The 21,170-nt window shown below is 34.6% G+C and overlaps 4 protein-coding genes across 5 annotated transcripts; 2 read left to right on the top strand and 2 right to left on the bottom strand.

Annotated features, from left to right (window-relative positions):
• Positions 1–5,279: 5,279 nt before the first annotated feature.
• On the bottom strand, positions 5,280–5,950 carry LOC17888926. Its single transcript, XM_023785045.1, has 2 exons — positions 5,635–5,950; positions 5,280–5,534 (listed from the first exon to the last, which is right to left on the bottom strand). Exons 1-2 carry the CDS (start codon positions 5,916–5,918, stop codon positions 5,516–5,518), a joined length of 303 nt encoding a protein of 100 aa, XP_023640813.1. The 5' UTR covers positions 5,919–5,950; the 3' UTR covers positions 5,280–5,515.
• Positions 5,951–7,272: 1,322 nt separating this feature from the next.
• LOC17889269 (protein SUPPRESSOR OF PHYA-105 1) lies at positions 7,273–12,608 on the top strand. The gene is made up of 8 exons (XM_006293383.2): positions 7,273–7,586; positions 7,876–9,324; positions 9,592–9,749; positions 9,951–10,764; positions 11,018–11,164; positions 11,333–11,650; positions 11,736–11,795; positions 11,986–12,608. Exons 2-8 carry the CDS (start codon positions 7,930–7,932, stop codon positions 12,175–12,177), a joined length of 3,084 nt encoding a protein of 1,027 aa, XP_006293445.1. The 5' UTR covers positions 7,273–7,586; positions 7,876–7,929; the 3' UTR covers positions 12,178–12,608.
• Positions 12,609–15,630: 3,022 nt separating this feature from the next.
• Positions 15,631–16,418, top strand: LOC17889569 (arabinogalactan peptide 16). Its single transcript, XM_006295302.2, has 2 exons — positions 15,631–15,919; positions 16,134–16,418. The coding sequence occupies exons 1-2, from the start codon at positions 15,805–15,807 to the stop codon at positions 16,238–16,240; spliced, it is 222 nt and encodes a 73-aa protein (XP_006295364.1). The 5' UTR covers positions 15,631–15,804; the 3' UTR covers positions 16,241–16,418.
• A 468-nt stretch (positions 16,419–16,886) lies between these two features.
• LOC17888658 (mitochondrial carrier protein MTM1) lies at positions 16,887–19,594 on the bottom strand. Of its 2 annotated transcripts, XM_006294394.2 has the most exons (9): positions 19,263–19,594; positions 19,108–19,185; positions 18,862–18,984; positions 18,490–18,549; positions 18,233–18,403; positions 17,832–18,014; positions 17,587–17,736; positions 17,376–17,434; positions 16,887–17,288 (listed from the first exon to the last, which is right to left on the bottom strand). In XM_006294394.2, the coding sequence occupies exons 1-9, from the start codon at positions 19,410–19,412 to the stop codon at positions 17,159–17,161; spliced, it is 1,104 nt and encodes a 367-aa protein (XP_006294456.1). In that variant the 5' UTR covers positions 19,413–19,594; the 3' UTR covers positions 16,887–17,158. The 2 variants fall into 2 exon arrangements, with proteins under 2 accessions (XP_006294456.1, XP_023640483.1); XM_023784715.1 differs by lacking the exons at positions 19,108–19,185; positions 19,263–19,594 and having other exon boundaries at positions 16,890–17,288; positions 18,490–18,565; positions 18,862–18,973.
• Between the last annotated feature and the right edge of the window lie 1,576 nt (positions 19,595–21,170).

The following is a 21,170-nucleotide window of genomic DNA, read 5'->3' as shown; positions in this document are numbered from 1 at the left end:
CAACAAACCCTTTAATTTGTTTTGAAAATATTTTAATGGTTTTGATTATGTTTATAATTAAATAATTATCATATTAAATTTAAACAAATAATAAACCTTGAAAAATGAAATCATATTTTTATAAATATAAAAATACACAAAAGTAATTTTGATTTTTAAAATACTTTTGTAGTTTTGATGGAAAAATATAATTTTACAGTTTTAACGAGAAAAAACATTATAAAATTTTAATGGAAAACCTAAAATTTTGTAATTTTGACCAAAAAACCAAGATTTTTCGGTTTAGGTGAAAAACATAATTTTGCACTTTTAGTAAAGAAATGTAAATTTATAATTTTGGTTTTGGTGAAAAAAAAAAGATAATTTTGGAGTTTTAACAATCTTAGCCGATGGGATCTCTCTGATTTTGTTTTTTTTTTCTCCGACCAGATTTTTTTTTTCTTCGTTATTGTTATGAGTTGTGTCCAATCCGTAGAACTGTGTGTAATTATTTTCTTGATTTTAGGACCATCGTCAGATAATGTCATATTTTCTTGGTTCTCTATGCCAAACAAAAAACCTTTTAGTTTTATTATTACCTTTGGACGCGAATATTCATGTTACATATACCATGCACCGAAAGAATCGCATGTGGACTTCTTTTGTTTGTTTTTTTTTTCTTTTTTTTTTTTTAAATTTGAGTGTTTCAAATCTTGATGTTTATAAATCTTGATCTTATATTGCTTTCTCTACATTAAATACTTTAGAAAAATCAAACTTGTGTTTATTACAGTTCTCGAATTCCTGAGAATTGGTTTAGTGATTTTTTATGTATAATAAAAAAGGACATGTAGTAAAAGTGAAAGAGAAATACATGTAGTGTTTTCAATGAATGTTTTTTTTGTAAGCAAATATTATGTTCTTTTTGTAAGGAAAATTATATTGTTGACATGTAGTGTTTTCGACGACAAAATAATTTCCTTACCAAAAAAACATAATATTTGCGTCCTTACAAAAAGAACATAATATTTGCGTTAACAAAGAATTTCATGCGCACAAATATATATGTAGTCTGATAATTAACTTATTCAAGGCGAGAATCATAGCATGTTAAATTATTCACATCTTTCGACGTTGTTCGTAAAATATATAAACCTGTGGTCATCGTGTAGTTTATGTAATACTAAAAAATCATCAAAATCAACATTAGTCGGAAGACGACCTACCAGCTATAATTATAGGGCTACGTACGTACATCTTATAGTCACTTAATTAGTTTAACAAATACTAGTATACTTTGTTTTTACACCACCGGTCGTGATGTGTTTAATCATTAATGACCACGTTTTGACTAATTCGATTTGCTAAAGATATATACTCGTATATACTATTGTAGTTGATGTTTTTAATATTTGGTTTCGGTCATTGGGTGTGCGTAGTTAGGTTTTTTCATAGACAAAAAAAAAAATCATATTAGTTCCTTGCACACGTTTTCATTAGTATATCATTTAAACGATTCTCAAAGTCTGTGAGGTTCATTAAGAGTTTGTAATTGTGATTCAAATCTGTAGGAATTTTCATTTTAAAGGTATAATCATTTATTTGTTTTTGTTGACTGAAGAAGTGTAAACATTGTCTACATGCATGACAAGTCAACACAAATCTCATAAGGCATAAGTATTCCTCAAAGCCCATCATAAATGTTTTGAGTTTTCTTTATATATATAAAAAACAAGTATTGTAGCAGGACACATGCATATAAATTTTTATTGTTGACTACTGATAAAATTTTGTTTTTGGCCTAATTAATCGCTTATCAAGATATAATCTATGTTTGGTTCTCTCGATCGTTTCATACTATTTGGAAAAGAAAAAATTATTGTGTGTGGATATAATCTTGATATCTATCAAATAAAGTTATAAGCTAATTAAATGGATCCCTAAGTCCAACACATGTCAAAAGAAAGCCAAAAATTACATTGATATTCACACAAATTTGTGGAAATCACGTAAATTTCTGAGTTTAACATTTTGGAATCGGTGTATTTTCTTTCATTTTCGTTTTGGTTTACGTTTTCCTTTACCGTTATTTTATCGTTGTTTGTGTAATCTGTATATTTTGTTTTGTTTTCTGCTACTAGTATTTCTGGTAATCTGTGTCAAAATTCGAAATACTTCACTTTGATACCAAAAAAAAATTACACTGATATTCTAATTGGATTATCTATCCATAGTGATAAATAGACTCATCAGCTGATAAGCCTTTTTATATTTTTTACTAAACATTCTAACACGTGGGCGAGTGTAACTGGATTAGAGGAAAATATCCTCTGGATACGCATGTACGTACTTATTAGTAGACAGACCCCAAAGTGCGTTTTGTGCTTAACACTACACGTCGCAAGTGCCGTCCAGTTCGATTTCGTCTCGGCTCTTATTATTTTTGTCGGTCACATTCTTTACGTTTCTCTTTATTTTCGCCCCAAATGTTTCGTCAAATTACAAAACACGCCTAGCTTTTCAGTAGGCTCCACTTCTACACCCCCACAATTTTTTTTTTTCCTCTTTCCTTTTGTTGGTCAATTGGCCATTTCCAAAATAAACAAATTAAAGTCAGGTCTATTATTATTAAGTTATTAATATACAGTATATAGATCAGTGACGCATTAGCTAGTTAATACATATTTGTAATGCTGTCACTTTAGCTTAAGCTCGGATTTGTATTGGGTGTTTCAATTTTTCAGCGAATAGTATCTTTGATGACTTCATTATAAACCAGATGATTTTTTCCTCATCAGTCCACCACTACGATGAACGATAGTTTTCACCTTGACCGTTATCATTGTTTAAACTTTAAAAGTTTAGAAAGAGAAGATAAAACTTGTTTTCTTTTCATTATAACCATAACATGGAACATATGTACAAACTATTCGTATAGTGTTTTAAGGACAGATCATAAGTAAAAGGCGACAAGGAAATTATAGAATGTTGTGCGAATACGTAAAAGCCTCCTCACGTTCCATACGGGCTAACGTACAAATTGATACAAGTGACTATGATGAGACGAATAAGTAAACGACACACAAATTATGCAATAAGCATAGTTATCTAGTTTAATTATGACACATATAAAATGTCTCTATACGTTTGTCCTTAATTTGTCCATCGAATATTACTATACCATATATATATGTTTTACGATTTTTACCCATATATAGTGTGGCCCATGGATATGTTATATATATGGTGGTCTCGTTTTTTAGACATCTTCTTAATCAATATATATATGTTGTTTAGCCTTACAATTAGCCAATGGAATCAAACGTTAGATATTGATATCTCTACTGAATGTGACAGCTATACTTATATCATTTCCTGTAAAACGACTCAACTTACAGCACACACACACACATATATATATATATATATTTGTTTGTAGACCAATTGAACATGTAATGTAATTGCTTGTATTAATAACATTGATGTGTCACCCACTCAAAATCAAACTCGCATGCATGATGCACTGACAACAAGAAAAACACGTAAACAACCATTCCATATGCTTTCTTCCTCGTTAATTACTGTAATTCCATTTTATAAAGAAATATAGTCTAGCGAGGTCAAATCAATAATAATAAAGTTTGCTTGTAACTTCATATATAATGAGATTTTTAACGTTTACATTGTTAAATGGTACTAATAACAACATCGATGTGTTACCACGTGAGTGATCCTTTTCATGCCTAGCTATTCTTGTAGAAAAGTTACAAAAAAAAAACTTGTTTAAAAATTCTTATAGGCACGTAATTAGCTTCATTAATCTATGGCTTTGCGTTTAATGACGTTTAAACCATTTTTATTTATTTTTAAAAGGGTTGTTTTCACTATAATAATGGTTTTTATTTATTTATAAAACACTATGATAATGGTTTATATTTGCATTCAATAAATTGGACCAATGAAATAATTGATAAAAAAGATAAAGGCTTGTAAGGAAAAGTTTCATGAGTATACCATCCATATATATAGCCGAAATAAGAGCTCGTGAAGAAGACTCACGCACGTATCAAATGATTGATCCTTAACCCTGTTTGACATTTTTATCACTCGACCATAGTCTAGGAGAATAATATGTAGAAGATATTTATTGTAAAAAAGTTAGATGTCAAATTATATACGAAATTCGTTTAACAGACATAGAGTTGTTATATTATATTAGTATCAGTTGTAAATAAAATAAAAAAGAGAGAGAGTTAAATGTCATAATAATGGAGACCGTGTCATAGGTCCATTAGTGACAAACCCAAACTTGTTATTGCATAGTGACCAAAAACGGGGTTTGCGAAAACGACCCCTCATTTATTACGCAATTCTGTTTCCGGAGATATTAGATGTCATAGTTTTCGGCAGCAAGATAGAGAGCTCGAGTGTGGTTGTTGGTAGTTCTGAGGATCCCGCTGTTTAAGAACTCGAGTTGTATATGAGTATATCATTGTAACACAGACGGTCAGCCGAAATTTTTAAAGATATACGAAACACTTTTGAAACCCAACAAATTCAATTTTTCATAAATATATACTCTCTACCATTACATTTAAACGTGTCGTATTTAAAATACGCTTATGCCGTTTGTATTATGTATTTTGAAATTCAGGATACTATTTATGGAATATTAATTGGACGACCGACCGTATATATATATCGAAAGAAAAGATTAATTTCTCGTGGCTGGTAAGTTCTGTGTTTTAAATTGCGAGTCGACCGCACGATTTGTGTCGCTCAGGGTCAGTGTACCGGTCCGAAATTTTCATGTGGCTACTGTTTATTAATTCTACATTCACATTATATGATTGTCGCATGCTGACATGTTGTGAGAAATACAAAAAACATAAATACTTAATTGTGGATTAGGTTGTGGATCGTCAACTAGTTTATTTAATAATGCTCGATTAAGGGAGAGATTAGGTAGAGGTCACTAGTCGTTAATCATGTTACATACTGTATTAATTTTTGTAGTTGTGGTTCGAAGTCGAAGAAGTATCTCCCTATAGTGTATCTCATAATGATTTACAAATCCTATCGAAATATATAGAGAGAGAGAGAGAGCTATATGATTTACAAATCCGATCGAAATATGAGGAATTTCATGTTGATGTGGAGAAGGCTCGTGTCAATGCTGCTTGTGGTTCATTGTCTAAGAACAAAGATATATAACAGAACAATATTGATGATAATTAAGTTTATATCTGATATATCACACATTTTATATTATCCGGTCTGAAAAAGATAGTTTAGTCAAATTCATATCTCATAATTACAAACAAGAGGATCGATGCTGCAGATGATATCGAATTTGCATCGCTTCTATAGTGATACAAGATTTGATACATCTTCGATCGTTTACAAGGTGAATACTTGCTTACATTTTCATTACGCCAATAAATAAATATATTAATATAGTGTTTAATAACAAAATTTCGATTACGATATGACAGAACTGTATATTCAGCCTTCTTGTAATTAACACAATGCGCCTTCACATTTTCCTGTAATGCCTGCGCAAAATTAAATAGTCAAAAACCAGAACATGAGCAGGCAGCATCTACAAAGGAAGCAAGAACCTAAACATTTTCTATATTAATTAGTTCTCATCACCTGAATTCTTTAGCCATGGGATGAAGCACGTGCGTCCTCTTCTCCATCAACTTTGTTTCCTTCACAAACCTCTTGTTCGCACGTGCTCTAGATTCACGAGCCTCGTGTGCAAGTGCAACATGATCTCTTCTCTCTTTCTCGAAACCTTTCTCAACAATCTCGTTCTTTGTACAAAGCTGAGAGAGAAGCACCACCATGAGATTTACATCCATTAGAGAAGTTTTATCGTCTTCTCTTTTCTCCTCCCCATCGCGTTTACGATTAGCTCCGCAAGACGAATCCATAAACCGAAAAGAAGACGACGACGCACTGAAAGAAAGAGATGCAATTATCGTGAATGGTGGTTATCAACTAGTTCCTAAATTAGCTAGCCGTCATATTAAGACAAGAAACCTCTCTTCAATTTTATTTTTGTGTGTGTTTGTGTGTCTGCATGGCCATTCATAGTAAACCACGTTTAATAAATTTGCAATTTTTTTTAGTGGTAACGGGTATTTTTTTCCCTCTTAAAGATTTGATGGTAGAGATTTTATTCACTAGATCAATATTTTATTTCTTTGATCAACAAGTATTCTAACATTTTGTTGAAAAATATTTTAACCATGGGTACTAATTTCTTATAGATTTCATTTAAGTATATATTTTGAAAACTAATTCAAAGTATGATTTAAACTAATGTTGATAGACAGAAAAACATTCATTATACATTAAGATAGATATAGTAATTACTAGCTCAAATCCTTAATGCGTATACATATTATCAAACAATGAACTAAGATTAAACCCTTAAGTTGTAACTCAAATATATGAGACATTGTCTATAACACCGTGATTCTTTCCTGAATAATATGAGAAATGATGATCTACCATGGTTGTATCGCCTATGAAATTAGATCCTCTATTTGTTTATTTGAAGTTGAGTTATGTGGATTCAATGATAAGCCCGATATACATTATTCTGAATACAGTTTTCAGATCAAAAGCTAAACAAATATAAGTAGTGGGTTTGAAATGGGCTGAGCCCGTTAAGAGTAATTGTAGCTGGGGGGAGGGGGAGGATGTTTTTGGTTTTGGCTTAGTTTATTCGGAAGAAAAGCGTGGCTTATTAGTCTCCACATCTTTCACGTGAGACCCCTCTCCTCAATCGAATAGATTAAGCGACGTCGACGTGTTTTAATCTCCTCCTCTTAACAAATATCAATATCCCTCCCTAAAAAGATTACTACTCCCATGCAACATTCTTAATACCCCCACACGCTTTTCCTAATTATTTACCAATCCTACCCCTTACAGGCCGAAGCATAGTGCTCACTAATGGTGTGGCATTCGCCGTAAATACGACCAATAACAGCACCGTCTCTATAAGTGATGTCACTAATTATATGATTATCAACGTAATCTCGTGTCATAATCTCTCTTACTTAAATAAAAATAAAAAACTATAATAATTGGGCAGCCAAGACGAAAAAAAAATCTTGCTCTTTTTGTGCATAAAGTGGTGTAAAAAAATTAAATAAAATAATGTTCGAAAAATTGTCCGCCAGAATAAAAGAAAAGCATATGATTTTGATATGTGGCTTCAAAGCCTAATCAAACCATTAAAATAACAATTTTTAAATAAAATACCCAATAAAAAAAAAAGAATGGAATGAAGAAGACGAAGAACGAATGATGCGAGTTTAGTTTTAGACAAGAGAGAGAGAGAGAGATTCATTGTGTTTCGAAGTAAGAGAGAGAGATATAGATATTTTTTTGGGTTTGGTTTGGTTTTTCGTAATTTTATCATGACAAGTTTATTATAGCCTCACACGCACCTTTCTTCTTCTGTTGTGTGTTTTTTGAATTTGTGCTTTGTTCAAGAGGTTTCTTCGCTTCTTCTCCACACAATTTGGAATCACCGGTTCGCTGTATGATCCGATTGTGATCTCTCGGTATCTGGGACCTTCATCGGTGTAAGCGATTTGATTTTTTTCCGTTATTTTCATGATTGGTCTTCGTTTTTTTAAACATAATTCCTAGTTTTGGTTCTGATTAGCTGCTTCAGATTACGCTAGTGGATACGTTTCGGGATCAGAGATTAACTGTGTGTGTGTGTGTGTTTTTATTTATATATATATAAACTTGTTTAGTATCTCTGAACATGCATGAAATTAGTAAGTAGGGCTTCTTTATTTATTTAATTCATTTTGCTTTCTTTGGTTTGATTCTGATGCGATTCGATTTGTTTTTGTGTATGATTAGGGTATTTGGAGGCTGTAAGATACTTATTACTACATGTGGTGTTGATTTAGATGAATGTGGATGCCTCTTATGGAAAGAGTTGGTGAAGAAACCGTTGCCAGTAACAACTTACAATTGAAACCACGAGTCGATGATGTTCCTTGTAAGCTTGATGCTCGTCATAATAATCTGCTGACTGAATCTGATACTGGTCATGATTCTATGAGGGGTGAATGTCCTGGGAGCTCTGCTCACCGCAATCTTGATATGACCACTATGCCTCCTGAGGATTCTGCTGCAGCTAAGCTCTCTGTTGAAGAGTTGACGTTGGGCAACTATAGGTCCGTTCAAGGGATGGATAGTTCTAATTCTAAGGCTGGCAAGTTTGAGCATCTCTATCGTCTTGCTAGAGGGTCTGCTTTTAGGGCAGGTGATGGGGATCTTGATTCTCAACCTCGTGACATGGATCAGATGTTGTCCAGAATCAGACAACAGCTTGCTGGAGCTCCTTCTGATAGGCAAAACCTTAAACCTTTTATGACTAGGAGGACCGACCAGAATCTTGAAGCTTTCTCTGAACGTTTAAGAGCAGCTGGTGAGAACAGCATTATGAATGCTCCTGCATTGATCACTGAAGGTGTCCAGCTGAAGTCGCCTGTGACTTCTTCTAACTTTTCTCAGTTGTTACTTAAAAGAGCCATGAAGGGGAAAGGTCTTGCAGGAAAAAACCAGGAAACTCCTCCTGAATTTGTCTCTGATCAAGATATACGAAGCAAGGAAAAAAAGTCCCCTACTCCTCACGATGTGTTAACTCCAAAATCAAGTCCCAAAAGAGATGGGATTGTATCACATGGTGCTGGGAATCATACTAAATCTTCCAGTGGAATCAGTTTGAGGGAGTTTCTTCGATCCAGTTTTGCTAGACGAGAGAAAAGACATGGTCTTTGTCTATTTAGGCAGCTGGTGGAGCTAGTTGACTCAGCCCATTCACAAGGCTTATTCTTGCTAGACTTGAGACCATCCCTTTTTATGTTAGTCCCATCAAAGAAACTTAGATATATTGGTACTTTTGGAAAGAATGATCTAGACTCAGATGTTGACGAAGACTTGAATAGGAGGAGGCCCGTGGCTCATGAATCATTATCTATTGGAGGCAGGGATTTGAAGAAAAGAAAAATGGACTTGCATGTGCATTCTCCAGGGAATCAGCTTCAGGCCACTTCAAACGGGAGACCTTTCAAAAGGAAAAGCCCTGTGATTGATCTGAATCTGGTTGATGCACGTAATCCAGACAGTTGTGAACTTCAACAGCAAAACTATATCAAAAATTTAAGTGTGTCTTCAATGACGAGAAAACAGTCTATGTCTGCATGGCTTGAAGAGCAATGGTATACTTGTCCGGAGGAGATAAATGGAGAAGATATCGGAGAAAAGTCGAATATATATGCTCTTGGTGTTCTTCTGTTTGAGGTATGGACAAATACCTGTTTTATAGATGTCATAAGAGTTTGCTTGCTTGATATAAAATATCTGGCTAAGTGTTTTTCTTTCTTTCATTTTCTGTCTGTGTGCTAGCGGGTCAGGCTTTAGGTAGTTTCCATTTCATTTTTTCCAGTCTTTATTCGTATTTGTGATGTTTCTTAGTCAAACTTGACTTTTGAACCCCAGAGCTAGTATTTGATCCTTTCATGTGAAAATGCTTACTCACATCTCAAGTTTGAACATTGGTTGTTTCAGTTGCTATGCCATTGTGAGTCGGGTGAAATGCATGCTGCAATGATGGCAGATTTACGTCATCGGATTCTCCCACCAACATTTCTCTCAAAATACCCAAAGGAAGCTGGATTTTGTCTTTGGCTTCTACATCCTGAACCCGCCTCCCGACCAACAGCTAGGTATGTAGCTCAATTCTACCCTCAAATGAATCATGTGGGGACCTTCCATTAGCAAAATAGTCATCTCTAAGATTTCTTTGCCGGATACCTTCAACTTTACTCAATGCTTTCCCTATAATTGTGCAGATAAATTGGCATGCCACTGTGTGAACTATCTTCTTGTTTAATTCCTATTCTCAGTCTCTTCTTTTTCTGTGACAGAGAAATACTAAAGTCAGAGTTGATAGGCGAAGATAATTCAGTTTCATCGACTGCTGCTGATGAGGAGATATCAGAGCTGTTACTTCATTTTTTGTCCTCACTAGAAGAGCAAAAGCAGAAAAAAGCATCTAAGCTTTTGCAAGATATCCAGACCTTGGAGGATGATATTAAGGAGGCCGAACGAAGATATTCTTCAAATGCATCTGTGGTGCGATCTCATGGAGCTATTGAAAGAAGAGTGCAATCATCTTCCCCAGACGAGCTCTGTACAACTTCTGGCACCTTGTTTGTACCAACTGCTAATACAGAAAGGCTGATGAGTAATATTCGTCAACTTGAAGATGCATATTTCTTCATGCGATCACAAATCAACTTATCGAGTTCTGTTCCTCGTGCCCGTTCTGATAAAATCATACTCAAGGACAGGGACAGGTGCTCTGAGAACCAGAATGAGAATCAGGATATGAGAACCAAAGGAAAATCTTCAGATCAACTGGAAGTGTTTTTTGAGGGGTTGTGCAAATATGCTCGGTATAGCAAGTTTGAAACTTGTGGGACAATAAGAAGTGGAGACCTTTTAAACTCTGCAAGCGTAGTCTGCTCATTGAGTTTTGACCCTGATGAGGAACACATAGCAGCAGCTGGGATATCAAAGAAGATCAAGATTTTTGACTTCAATGCATTTATGAATGAATCTGTCGGTGTTCATTATCCACTAGTAGAGATGGTCAACAAATCTAAATTAAGCTGTGTTTGCTGGAATAGTTACATCAAAAACTACTTGGCCTCGACTGACTACGATGGTGTAGTTCAGGTGCGTGTAGAAATTAATCGATTCACTTATCTTTGTCAAGTTTGTAATCTTTCTTGTTAACTACACCACCATCATCTGCTGCAAGGTAGAATCTATAGGACCAGCCTCCTGTGCTTTTTCTTCCTGTATGAGATATGGTCATGTTACTCTTGTGATAGAATATAGAGATATTGAGCTGTTTAAGTGAAAGTGAAAATACATGGGCATGTTTTCACATGAAAGTTTCTTACTGTATGGTATTTGGTGAGTGCAGATATGGGATGCTGGGACTGGGCAAGGATTTTCGCAGTACACAGAACACCAGAAGCGAGCCTGGTCAGTTGATTTTTCTCCATCTGACCCAACAAAATTTGTCAGTGGAAGTGATGACTGTTCGGTGAAGCTTTGGAGCATCAATGACGTACGGCTCTTCCAAATATCTCTTAATATTGCAAGAAGTTTTATGTATATCAACCTGCTGTTTTCTCTTATTCCAGATCAGTATAACTCCAGAAATGATGATTCTCTGTTTAGACTTATGACTACCCAAACGTAGTGGAACTTATATTTTTCTCTGGTGGCTATGCAGAAACGGTCATTAGGCACAATCTGGAGTCCAGCAAATGTGTGTTGCGTGCAATTCTCTTCTTATTCCAATCACTTATTGGCATTTGGGTCAGCTGATTACAAGGTCTATTGCTATGATCTTCGGTATGTCAAAACTCCATGGTGCACATTGGCTGGCCATGAGAAGGCTGTTAGCTATGTCAAATTTATGGATTCAGAAACCATTGTTTCTGCTTCAACTGATAACTCTCTCAAGCTTTGGAATTTAAATAAGACAAATGCCTCTGGTTTGTCTTCTGGTGCTTGTTCATTAACGTATAAAGGACATACAAATCAGAAGGTAAGTCCAATTTTTTTATTTAATACCTTTAACACCTTTTCCTACATCATTAGTTGTTTTGATGTGTAATCTTGTACCTGTGCAGAATTTCGTCGGATTGTCGGTTTTGGACGGATACATAGCCTGTGGTTCAGAGACCAATGAGGTATCCATCATATCATTATAACAGAAAATCTCAACCTTTAGTATACTTAATGTTAGATTCTCATGAGTATATATGTGAAGTGCGCACAAAGGTGCCTTAAGTTCGTGTCATTCACCTTGATGATATTACATGTTGTAGTTATTAGTTATGACTTACAAAAGATTCCTCTTTACTTGGATTTTGCATCCAGGTATATAGTTACTATAGATCCTTACCGATGCCAATGACTTCATACAAGTTTGGATCCGTCGATCCCATTTCTGGAAACGAATACTTTGATGACAATGGACAGTTTGTGTCGAGTGTCTGTTGGAGGAAAAAATCAAATATGCTTGTAGCTGCAAATTCTACAGGGAACATGAAGCTACTGAAACTTGTTTAACAACTTGGCTTTTTCACTCGACAGGCACTGCACTATTTGAGTAAGTTCTTTGGACAAATCTCAAAACCTGATCTCTTGAGTCTGAATCTAGGACAAAACAGTATGACTTTAAGGAACGTTTTTGTCCTAGATATGATCCCCATATGACCAAAATCTTGGAGAAGTTGAAGCAAAGCTGTTGTGATAGTATTATTTGATTCTTCTTCCTGTAGTTTTTTTATAAATGATATAATTTGAGATTAACTTCTCAGATTCTTCGGAAGGGTCGGCATCAATGTGTAATGATGAGAGGTATATAACTGTACAAGTATGTTCCCGTAGCTTAATCATGTAATTGTTGTTGGGGAGATTCACTGTTAAGAGATAAATAGAGAGTAAAGAGATCTCTGATTATAATTTCTCAGTTTGAGTAAATCATCCATATTTCACAATTTAAAGTTTTAGATTCAGTGTTGTTAGAAAAACATTTACTTCAAAAAGAGTATATACGTGAATGAAGAACCATTCTACAAAAAATCGTATTTTGAAATAGAAGTGTTTGAATGTGGCAATGTGTGATCACTAAAATCTCAAGGAAAATATGGTGTCGATGAAAGGCACATGTCTCAAAATCATGAATTCGCATGTATCTGTGTATGTCCAATATGAAATGCACATTGTAAGATGTAATTGATTGCTGCTTGATGGCGTGGGTTCAGTTCAGGCCTTTGAGCCGACATTTCTCTATGGATTCGAACCTTCTGCTTCCGTGAGAGACTCTCTTTGTCTCTCGTTTCATTGTTCCCATAGTTCTTCTGTTTTACAGTAGCAGTACTTCAACTTATCATTATGTCCGTGTGACCTAATAATTAACACTCCCTTTTCTTCGGTTATATATATATATTGTTTAAAAATTATGAAACAGAAAAAAAAAACATTATCCTTTCTTCAAAGCAAAATCTTGAAAATCTTGGTGGTATGCTATCTCTTGCAAGTTATGTTTCACATCAGCCAGGTAAGTGTCTTTTGAAGATTCCTCATGTAACAAGTCCGGACAAAGAAAAGAAGACCTCCTCTCTTTTTTTTATTCAATGTAAAAATGAATCTTATAACAAGTCTTTAATTATCAGTGACTACTATCAAAATTTTTGGCCCATTTGGTCATGACAGACCAATAATAATTTCTATCATTTTTCCATGCAAATAACATTATTTTTGTAAAATAGTAAAGATGATGAATTATTGGTTAGTAGCAAAACTTGACAAAAACATATTGATAATATATAGAACTGGAACCAAAGAGAGGCAAGTTTGGTTCACAAGGCACATGGTTTTGCTTCAAACAAATCCCATTACTAGCTCCATCCTATTCGTTATCCCTCTACTTCAGCTTCTGTGTGAGATCATCTCTGTTCTCTTTCTTTGAACCTTTGATCAGAAGAACACTTATATCAAGATTTGTACTAGGCATGTTCTTTTTTTTTGGGCAAAATTATGCCCTATAAAGAATGAATTATGTAGGTATCGATTTATCTTGGTTATAATCTTATCTCTGATCAGCTTTTCATGATATTTTAACTATTTTGTATCGTCACTCTAAGAAATTCATACGTAAATATATATGATATTTCTCACCCTTGAAACACGATAGCGATGAAAAAATCAAACGAGTATAATGATCATGGTTGAAAGATTGTGGGAGAGACCAAGAGGCAATTTAGCCATTTAGGCACATGTGACTCATGGTCGCAATGGATCAACGCATGTGTATTTGTTCTTTTGGCCTTTTTCTCATTCATTCTGAACCATTAGTTTTGAATTTCGATTATTTTTCGTCTGCCGATATTGAACTTTTTGTATGTACTGTTTATAGCTTACCCCTTGGAAAAGAAATAATATAAGTTGAATAAGGTTTTTACGATTTCCAAGTTCAAAAAAAAAGGAGACCCACCCTAACATTGAGGGACATGCATGTTCAAAGAAGTATTATAGTCTATAGAATGATTGATGTAGCAACTGATCCAACGGCTAAATGCTCTTACAAGGTTTTTGTGAAATTAGCTACCTAATAAAGAATATTACATGAATGATTAAAAATAAAACATCATACAACAGCAAATAATTCAAATTGTCGTACATTCAACAACCGAGGTACTCTAAATTTAAATAATACTACTAGCTAGTAATCAAGCACACTCATATATATTTATAATTGACAACTTGAATAAATAAAAATAGAATAGGGGGTGAAACTAATAAAAGCACTCTTTTTCTCAGTAAAATTTAGGTTATATATATATATATATATATATATATATATATATATATATATAATAAAAGCATCATTCATCCATCTCGATATTGTATTATTATTTTGTGCTGACACCCTTACATGTGATGTGAGATACGAAAATCTGTTTAGTAAAAAAACAAAAAAGAAATTGTTGGGAGGTTAACCGCTAATCACGCTGATTAACACCAACTAATCAAACCGTTAAATTTAATCGCACAAAACAACAAAACACATTTGCAGAAGAGAGAGAGTCATATATTTTGATAATGACGAATAAGTCCAGTTTGGCTGCCAGTCTGGCCATAGCCCCCTACCCATTCCCGACCTCTCTACACATATTTTTTTTCCTTTTTTCTTTCAAATAATTTTAAACAAAAAAACAAAATTGCTAAACCCAAATAATTCAAAAAAAAGAAAAGAAAAGAAATAATCACATCACATGGCCTTCGTCGCTGTAACGTTTTTACTAAACTAGCCGCCAAATTTCATATTTAATGTTTTTTGTTTTTCTTTTGGGGTTATGTTATTCTTCTTCTATAAGCTTTATTATCTTTTTTTATTTATTTTATTTTTTTATCCTTTTTTTGTTAATTATTGAAACTTTTGATTTTAAATTTGAAGTTACCTGATTAGCAGTAATATATGTGACGTTTTTTCAACTGCCTATAATTTTGCATGTAAACTACAAAAGCTTGAAATAGATTAACCTCATTTTGTCAAAGTATAAAACATCCATTCCAATGTTTAAGTTCATGATTTTTATAATTTTATAATTTTCTATCCGTTGACGTTCAATAAAAAAAAAAATTCGCATAACCAAAAAAAAAAATCAAGAGAGATACAACAAGTTTCGTCAAAATTATTACACAACAATTCTCTCTATACCTTTTGATAATTCAGATAGAACTTATATTCTACTATTTTATCTAGAAACACAGTACTACTAGTATATGTCAATTGTCAAATTTGACAAGAAAACTAGAAAATCAAAGAAGGGTCAAAATAACAAATAAAAAGAGAGCATTCGGGGAAAATCATCAAAATCATGCTTTTTAAAAAAAGCCTTGACTAGTAAAATAGAAATTTCTGACCCGGTGGATAAATAACCAACTACCGGTTAGAACCGGATAAAGAACCGGTCTTGTTACTAGTATAAGAAGACCACCTTAAACAAGTCGTCGTCTCTCCCAATACACTTGCTCACATTCCTCTCATACCGTTTCTCTTTCTCTCTCTCTCTCTCTCTCTCTTCCGTCGTCTCTGCAGAATCACTCTCTCGCCGGAGTTAGATTTTGTTTTCCTCGAGGATCTTCGTATTCTTCGGATCAAACACCAGAGCAGAGACAGTGATAGAGATGGCGTCGAGAAACCCCGTTGCCGGATTCGCTTTGTTCAGTTTTGTATTCGCCGTCATATTTTCTCTCGCCGGGGCTCAATCGCTAGCTCCAGCTCCTGCTCCTACCAGCGATGGTTAGTCTCTCATCTTCTCTTTCTCTCTCTCCTTTCCACGTTATTAGCATTTCCAGATCTGAAATCGAGCGTTATCTCTAGATTCCTCGTGAAATCTGGTGAAACCAAAAAAAAATAAAAAAAGTATATCGGATTCGATTTCGTTCCTCAATCTATCTGTTTCTCACATTGTGATTGAGATTGAATTTTGGGTTTTGGTGGTATGTTGAAACAGGAACATCGATAGATCAAGGGATAGCGTATTTGCTAATGGTGGTGGCGTTAGTGCTGACTTACCTAATTCATCCTCTTGATGCTTCTTCTTCCTACTCCTTCTTCTAATCTCTCTCTCTCCCTTTCCAAGTTTTTTATTTTTATTTTTTTTTGTGGATAAAAGTTTCCTAAGAGTCTGGATTTGTGCGTTTTGTCTCGGATTATGATTTTTCTGGAGATTGACAAAGTCTCTACTGTTTCTTCTTCGCTTCTTCCATATTTTATTTATTCTTATCATTTCATAACCCATCTCTATCTCTCTCTAATACGCCTCTGTTCTAATAATGTTAACGCAACGCTTTTCAATCACCAGAAAACTTGACAATTCATTTATTAACTTTAGACGAAAAACCAACAAGAAGCTAAACCGGTTTATTGTTCAAAATTTGGCCTTGTTCAGAAATATGATATCTGACTATTTCAAAAGCAAAATATGTAAAAATCCGGAAATTTCGAAGCCGTTGAGCTCTCTCAATTCTTTTGAATTCGGCTTTTCCAGAGGTCTGTCTATCTTCAGATCCCATTGTTAATCATCACACTTCTTATCGGTGAACTGTGAGTACAAACATAATAATACAATGTTGTCACGTGAACTCAAAAAAAGTTGTATAAAAATCACGGAATTATGAATGTCACTTCACATGTATTTTCTATCGAGAAATGGACTTTGCTACATACATACATACCCCCTTTGATCAACTTGATGTTAATCTCCTGACGCCATAAAAGAATCTCTCGTGTTGAATAATAACTTTATTTTCTTCTTACAAAACCAAATGCAAGAACATGAATAAACATATTCCTTCTTGATTGACAAAAAATAAAATAAAAACAATAAAGAATAAAATTTCCCCGCTGCCTTGTTATAGAGGTGTTATTTCAAGTAAGCACCTCTTTTATTGAGTTTGATGCGGAAGGCTTCTTTTTAGTAGCTTCCCATCAAAAAACTAAAAAAAAATCTGTCTAGTAAATAACTATAAAGTGTTACTACTGTTGGTGAAAGTTGTGCAGTCCGTACTTGACCACTTCGTAAAACGATACCACAATCGCTACTGATGGTCCTGCCCGTCCGACTCTTGCCCCTGCTCCACTAAACATCCCTCTCATTCCTCCATCCCTACATACACACAAAATACCGGTTCCTAAGTTTGCAACTTTCCGTTTATCTCATAAGATATTGTCTCATGGACCTCTAATAATGTACCTCCAAATCTCTGCCAAAGTTTGTCTTGTGGTCATTGTCATCGCTCTATCTCTATTCTTCTGCAAAATCCAATATTAATTATATATGTTATTTGGTTTCTAGGACCCAGACTTACATTATAGCAATTTTCTATAAAGTGCTGATGAATTATATAAAGAACCTGTAGAGTGATTCAGTGGAATTATGGAAGATGAAGTTAAGGTGTTTTTACCTCTATTTGCCGCCGCGTCTTTGCAACATCTAGTGGGCAAGTAACTGCAGCAGCAACTGCACCCGCAACAAAACCCGCTGTGAAGTTCGCACCTATTATACTGCCTGCCCTTGGTTCTTCACCCATGAACGAGAAAATGCTTCTCCTGGTCTAAATTCATAACGAAACAGTTGTGAGGACATAAATGGGATGACCCAATGTAAAAATCTACATAATCTTTTTTTTTTCAGGGACAGATTACCCACGTGTTCAAGTATTGACCAGCAGATTGCGGAAAACGGAACATCTCGAGCAAGTTGAGCACCAAGACCAGTCCATAACATCCTGTAGTTTTGTCCATTACTTGATCCCTTGACAGGATTGATGACGTCAACTAATGTCTTCCAAACGCCAGGCAGTTTCACATCTCTTTGCGTTCCCTTAAATGCCTGTTGGTAAAACAACAGAGTTGATAAACATCAATTCATTGTAGATTTCTCCACACCAATTAAGTAATCTGAAACCATTGCAGCTACTTTATTATTGTTTGTTCGGCTGGATAGGTCTATTAGACTACTACATGGTGTTGATTCTGAACTCTTTAATAGCTTGGAACTCATGAAAATGGTAATGGGAAATAAAGACTGCTCAAATCCTTAAGAGTTACCTGCATCCTTGTCCTTGCTAACTCGACAGGGTAACAAGAGATACAAGCCAAGGAGCGTGCAATTGTCCCGGCAACTAGTGGAACATAAGGTGTCAAGGTTGGGGACTTCTCTGCAGTAAATCCCTCCATTTTATTGCGAAAATAATCATAACAAGGCATGTAGATCCCAACCTAGCCACATATTCAAAGAAGGAGTAATAAGTCATGAAGAACTATATAGGTCAAAGAAGCAAACAACATTACTTAAGAGAACTCACAGTCGGAACGGCCAACGCTAAACTTGCATTTGTACCTCTCCAAAGCCTAGAAAACCCTTCCTGCATAAAGTCGTTCCTGTGAAACTCTACCAATGAGTAAACAATGAACTAGAAATAGAACCAAAAAAAGAGAAGTAAAACATTCCAAAGTTGAGGTTATCTACGAATTGCATTACAAAGAGACTATACCAGACGGCAGCAAGAAGGAAAATATCATGAATTTCTCAAAGAGGAATATCGGAGTTACATGACAATCAAAAATAAAACACTACACAGATCATCATATATAGAATTGGACACTGCAACTCTCATTACCATCTTAATATCAATATACAACAATAATGAAAAAAGAAAAAGTATGATTGTTCTAACCTGGCGGATAATTTTGTAGAACACATCAATGGTTCCTTTGTACTGATTATCTGAGCATACAGACGCAGAGCCAGTAATTCTACACACCCCAGGAGAAGAAGTACTTCTTAAATCATGTACCACCTGAGAAATAAACAGGAAGATAAAAATCAAAGCTTTTAGCAATCGAGAATCCATTTCAAGACAAAGAGAGCTTATTGTAATATATACGAATCCAATATATAATCAGCTAGCAAGCAAGTATACCGTGGAAGTCGTATCGAAACAACCCAAACGACACGAGCCTTGATACGGAACTCCTGCAGCTTGAGCTTGTAACCTCGTCTGCTTATTACGAAAACAATCAGATTTACAAAGGCGATTCCATAGCCAAAAATGTAGAAATTTGTTTACTTTCGAACCTTAACAACATCGAGAGGATTGACTATGACCGCCGATATAAAAGCGGCGCCGCCGGCAGATAAAGCCCTTTCTCCGAATTTCAAATTCTCATTCGGGATCGATTTCGATTTCGATTTCGATTTTGAATCTAATTTTGATTCTTCCATCATCAGGGGAACAATAAGAACTTACAATTTCAATAATCCTTGAGCAATCAGATTTCACGTCAAGAGTTTTAACCCGATAGCGTAAGGTTGGTGGTGTTCTTCTACTTCTTTCCAATTTTGCATGGAGAAAGAAATCCAAGAAAAAAAAAAGAAAAAAGAAAGAAAAATCTTGGGAACCCGATTCGTTGCCGTTGATAGATTAATCAACCAGACAAAACCACACATAAACGCTTGTTGTAGTTTCCGATATCTTTGACCGCACTCCTTGCCGTTTTTGACTAAGCTTCCTCCTTTCACATTATGGGCCTCATATGGGCTTAAAACCTCTTGTGTTAGAATGAGTTCCTGACGTGTTTTTAAAGACTTGAAGACCAAATATATACTTTATGCTATTTTTAACTTAAAAAAATTATTTATATTTTTTTTGGAAAAAGGTCAAGACTCAAGACTATTCATCAACGTGAGAAGAGGGTCTATATATGTTGTTGTGAAAAAAAGAAAGAATGAGAAACCAAGCTGGCGAGATCAGTACGTAGTAATAAGTGTTTTATCTTTTATAATGACCCAATTTCACCATGAGCATTTGATTTCACCAACCAGGTACCACACCACCTAACACTATTATTGTTACTTGTTACTTGTTAGTGTTAGTTAAGTAGCAAAAACACATAATGGGATTTTGCATATCAAAACACAAGCCATCCCGACTTGAAAGTTTGCTTTGGTACTTACCATTGTATTGCTAACATTTTCTTACTTCCATGCTTGGAATATTTCAGAATATATATATTTTTCCTGTTTTTTTAGTGTAAAAGTTTTTTTTTTTTGTTATTGTTAAAGGGCCTACTGTAAAAGATTGAAAGTTTAAAATTTTTTAAAAACATGTATCAATTACAGTGATTATTATTTTCCGATAGTGTAAAAGATTGAAAGTGTATCGGAAAATAATAATCACAGAAATTAATACATGTTTTTAAATTTCAAAAAATCGTGTGTACAACATTTATAGTATATTTTTCGTCCACATACATACAAACATGATATATGTGAACAAGTTGGGAAACTTTTGCTTTTATTCTTTGTTCTTTGCGATTGTTGCCTAAATTGACAGCACGATGCCAAAGCACAGATGACAAAAGCCATTGAATTACCCAGCTTTGTGTTGTTTGCAAGATAACCGGAATCAAACCGGGTGATACACAAATACAGAAAGCGTAAAAGCGTTTTAAGAAGGTTTCACTTAAAGGGACCCCATAAACAATCTCATTGGCACAGAGATCTTCTTGTAAGGCAGCAAGCAACTTGTCTCACCTCTCAATTTGATTTGGGCCAACCTCTGTCTGAAAAAGACTTTACCTTTTGCAACGTGATTCTCTTCTCTCTACATGGGCTAAGAAGACCCCCTTATTATAAGACCCACCCTTCTTTTTCTTCTTCTAGTCTTCTCTCTATTCAATACAGACAGAGTTGATATTACAAATTAAAAGTCTTTTAATTGTTACTGCGTATTAGTGTATCAGTATTGGTCGATATCGTTTTCAATCGACGTTATTTAAAAACTTGTTCACGGATCAATCCCCGGCCAATCCAAACACTCTGCACAACAGGGTCAATTGTGTTTTTTTTTTTTTAATATAAAAAAGGGACAAATCCATTTGCATGTCTTTATCAAGTAGATCTTAGAATATGAATATCTTGTTTTTGCTTTGTAAATCTTTATTGTGATTCTATACGGCTAGTAGTGGTCCATTTTATGTCACA

The sequence above is a fragment of the Capsella rubella genome, unplaced genomic scaffold, assembly GCF_000375325.1.
Source record: "Capsella rubella cultivar Monte Gargano unplaced genomic scaffold, Caprub1_0 scaffold_4, whole genome shotgun sequence".
Lineage (NCBI taxonomy): Eukaryota > Viridiplantae > Streptophyta > Magnoliopsida > Brassicales > Brassicaceae > Capsella > Capsella rubella.
The sequence above is the reverse complement of the archived record's forward strand: the minus strand, read 5'-3'. Positions and strand labels throughout refer to the sequence as shown.